This window comes from Nicotiana attenuata, chromosome 9, assembly GCF_001879085.1.
Source record: "Nicotiana attenuata strain UT chromosome 9, NIATTr2, whole genome shotgun sequence".
Lineage (NCBI taxonomy): Eukaryota > Viridiplantae > Streptophyta > Magnoliopsida > Solanales > Solanaceae > Nicotiana > Nicotiana attenuata.
This window is the reverse complement of record NC_031997.1, coordinates 4,637,990-4,641,833: the sequence shown is the minus strand read 5'-3', so window position 1 is coordinate 4,641,833 and position 3,844 is coordinate 4,637,990. Positions and strand designations below refer to the sequence as shown.

The 3,844-nt window shown below is 35.8% G+C and overlaps 1 protein-coding gene across 1 annotated transcript; it reads right to left on the bottom strand.

Moving 5' to 3' along the window:
- On the bottom strand, positions 715-2,044 carry LOC109231997 (U-box domain-containing protein 11). Its single transcript, XM_019397620.1, has one exon. It carries the CDS (start codon positions 1,841-1,843, stop codon positions 902-904), a length of 942 nt encoding a protein of 313 aa, XP_019253165.1. The 5' UTR covers positions 1,844-2,044; the 3' UTR covers positions 715-901.

The following is a 3,844-nucleotide window of genomic DNA, read 5'->3' as shown; positions in this document are numbered from 1 at the left end:
ATAACATCAGATGTTCCACAAAACAATAAAGGGAAAAATATATAGCTACTGAAGTGCTGAACATAAGATGTGTCATCCAACAAGATGGTCTCCGCAAGCTACAAATTCATGTCTCTGCCCGTGGAACAGGTAATTAAAACGAGGCAGCTACTACATCGATAATAAGGAACTATTAGAAATGCATGGGAATTAAATGCTAATGACCTTACTTGGAACTTATTAAATTTATTATCTGCAATGCACCAAAATGAACAACCGTCTTCTTAAATAAGCATGATCACATGTCTCAAAAGCTTAAGAGAAAAGAAACACAAGCTGTTGGGTTTAAACACGTAGATGTAGTGCCTTGAATCAAATGTGCTTTGTGCTGTGAACAACAAATAATGAGTTAAAGCTATACCATTGATGAACCAACAAACTCCTGTTGAAGTTATAAAGGGTAGTGGCTTGGCGCACATAGAATTACCAACCATCTTGTATGTATAATTATTCAGGTCATATATCAAAGCCAATAGTAAGGTCCATACTCAATAGACTGAACGATTCTCATTTTCACTCCCGCAACCAAATATCTTTATCATCAAGCAGGTAACCCTATGGTCCTTTTAACAATATCTTGTTGCTAAAATACATTTCTGAATACAAAATAAGAAGTGCCTCAAACCTTTAAGGTAAGTGAAAAGAAATGTTGCATCCACAAATTAGAAATAGAAAGAGAGAAAATTCAAATCAAGTGGTATTCCATTTGTTTTAGTTAGTTTTCAATCCAAACTAATTCTTCCAATCACATTAATTCATTTTCACTCCCCATTCACTGTTATAATACCACAAAGAGTACAAACACGAAATCTAAAAGAAAGGTATCTATACAAACATAGCCAAAGAGATATATTTTACATACTCATATAGAATGGTTTGAATTTGATAAGCAGTCCATCTGCTCCTCTTGAAACATACAGGAACTCGCATCAAGAATGTTCAACAACATCATTGCTTTGCTCCTGCCCTTATCCGTTCCATTTTCCGCCACTTCAATAATGCCATCCACTGCCCCTAAAACTAGGCCACGAATACTATCGGCAATCTCTTCTGCACCACATTGCACCAAATTCAGCAACGCTGAAACCGCGTTCTCTTTAGTTCGACTGCTTGATCCAGTCGAATTATCCAACAAATCGACCAGTACCCCCACCCCTGATACCTTCCTAAATGCCTCCCAGCTCTCCTCACACCCTGCAATCTGAGCAATGACAGCTGTAACATCCTCCAATATACCGACTCTCCCGTCATTACACAGCAGCGAGAACAACGCGGGTACTGCCCCAAGCTCGATAATTTGAGCACGATTCAGCGGGTAAAGCGCAATACCAAAAAGGGCTTTGAGCGCGTCTTTTACAGTTCTAGATTCCGAATTAGGGCTTTTAATGATATCTACAAGCCCGAAGAGAATATCGCGCTTGTGGCCGATGATTGACCGATAAGACTCGACCGTCAATAAGCTGAAGATGGTGGCGGCGGCGCACTGGACGACGAAAGGGGAAGAAGGATTCCGGAGAGCGTGAGAGAGCGCGTCGAGGAGCCCGCGCGTGGACATCAGCAAGTCCTTGGAAGAAATCGAGAGGTTATGCAACGTGGCGGTTGCGTTCTCCTGAGACAATTTGTTCGACGAGTAGAGCGATTCCGCCAAATACGGAACAGCGCCGGCGTCGGCGATCAACGGTCTGCTGTCGGAATCGTTCTTTGAGATCAATCTTAGCTCGCAAATTGCTTCTGTACGTGTCTGCTCTGAGACGGAACTCAGCTTCGTAACGAGGTTCTTTACAGCCCTTCGTTTGACCTCCATTTCCGGCCTTCTCCGATATCTCCTAGAAAAATTTCAGCATTCTGTTGGTTGAATTGATCACAATTTCCTTTAAATAGCGGATTTACATGTTATAATTTAGATACGCCATTGTTGACTTTGTTGTTAGAGCGTTTGGTGTGCTGTGGTTTTTGAAGGTCAGTCAAACTATTGAAAATTACCATTTGGACTTTAAAATCTTTTATTTTGATGAAACTCAATGAGAATTTCATAATACCTACATATTAAATTTCAAGCTTCACATTTGTTGGAATTAACAAAGTCCTAAACGTGGTCATAAAAATATTCATTAAGGGTAAACTAAAAGTTTAAGCTAAATTATTTCGAAATTTAGAAAGGGGTAATTCTTTTTGCAACAGACCAAAAAAGAAAATAGGTTTACATAAAGGGATCAATCTTTTTGGAACAAACCAAAAAGAAAATAAGTTTACATAATCTGTAACGGGGGAGTACATAGACATGAAAAAGATTTGTCAATCTGGGAAGATAAAACTAAGTTTGTTCTACGGATAAACATAAGTTATGTAGCTTATGAAACATTATAAGAAATTCTAATTTTTCTGGCACACCAAACACAATTGAGAAATATATATTTTAATTGTTCCAAAAAATAATAGTCGAGAAAATATATATATTTTTTTTATGTGTACATGTATATTTTATATAATTTTTGGTTAGAATCAACCGACAGACTTTATATTTTGCCCAAAAGAGTTTCCATTTTTTCATGCCCTTGTGAATTTCTATTTTGATCGTTCTCTTCTAAGAGTTCTCATTTTCTATAGTATACAATTATACATTATATAAAAAGCTCTAGCAAATTTTGTTGATGGGCAAAAGTTTCAGAGTTGATCAAGTTAGATAAGTTATGGTAGCAAAATTCACCAATCAGTGATTCCCAAATGAAGTCGAACGATTAACACTGAAATGGGACTGTCAAGAATTTGAATTTGAACTGTATGTGAAGCTATTGCTTGAAAAATATTTTTCTTAGATCCATTCTTTAATTTTCTCTACGGATTAATGGGATTGCAATTGAGAGTGTTGAATGACTCATGGAGAAAGTTGGCGAAAATGGGTGATATTGAAAAATAGCTACAGTTTCAAAAGTAATTAAAATTTAGTCACTTTTTATGTAAAAATAAATTTGAATAAAAACACTGTTCAAAATTCGGAAAATATTCCATCATAATATGCTGGAGTTCGAATTTTTTACATGTGAACTTCCAGCATAACATGCTGGAATTTCATAATGTGCTGGAGTTATGCTGGAAGTTCATACATAAGTCTCCAGTGTATTATGCTGGAACTTTCCGTATTGCAGCAAAATAGTAACTTTTTTTCAATAACTTTAAAACGCTAGCTATTTTTTAATTATTAATCCAAAAACTGAATAGTCGGTGCTATTTTAACTGTGAAGAGAGAAAACAATAGGAATGATGGAGACAATGGAGGAAGCCAATCAACAAACTGAGTCCATAGGATATTCGGATATATTTCAGAATTCCTTTGGAAAAAAAAAAGTTTCGTAAAAATAATAAGGGTTATTTATACATTTGTTGGTCGATCAAAAATATTATATTTACTAGCCAAATATATTAAAAAAGATATAAAACTAGCTATGTATGAAATATATATATATGTTATACATTTTTTCTTTGACCTTTGATTCCCCTTTAAACCCCTTTTGTGTTGGAGCTATTTACTCTTTTAGTGACTCGAACCCACGATCCTATGGGGATATCGAGCAACCCCTCTTGTCACCATTAATATATAAAATATATATATTACTATTTATTATTTTTGGAAACGGTTATTGATCACGCCCAACTATGCTTATAAAAAGGACAAAGCGGTCGCTGCAAATATATTCCGGTTAACATATCCGGAGTCGAATCCCACAGGGAATTAACCTATCAATCACAGTTATTGGACTCACAAAAACTCACGTATTCAATCTTCAGAGATATTTGAATAACAATT

Bases quoted from the DNA above. Each gene is read 5' to 3' on its own strand.
- LOC109231997 (XM_019397620.1), bottom strand. From the start codon at position 1,843: ATGGAGGTCAAACGAAGGGCTGTAAAGAACCTCGTTACGAAGCTGAGT.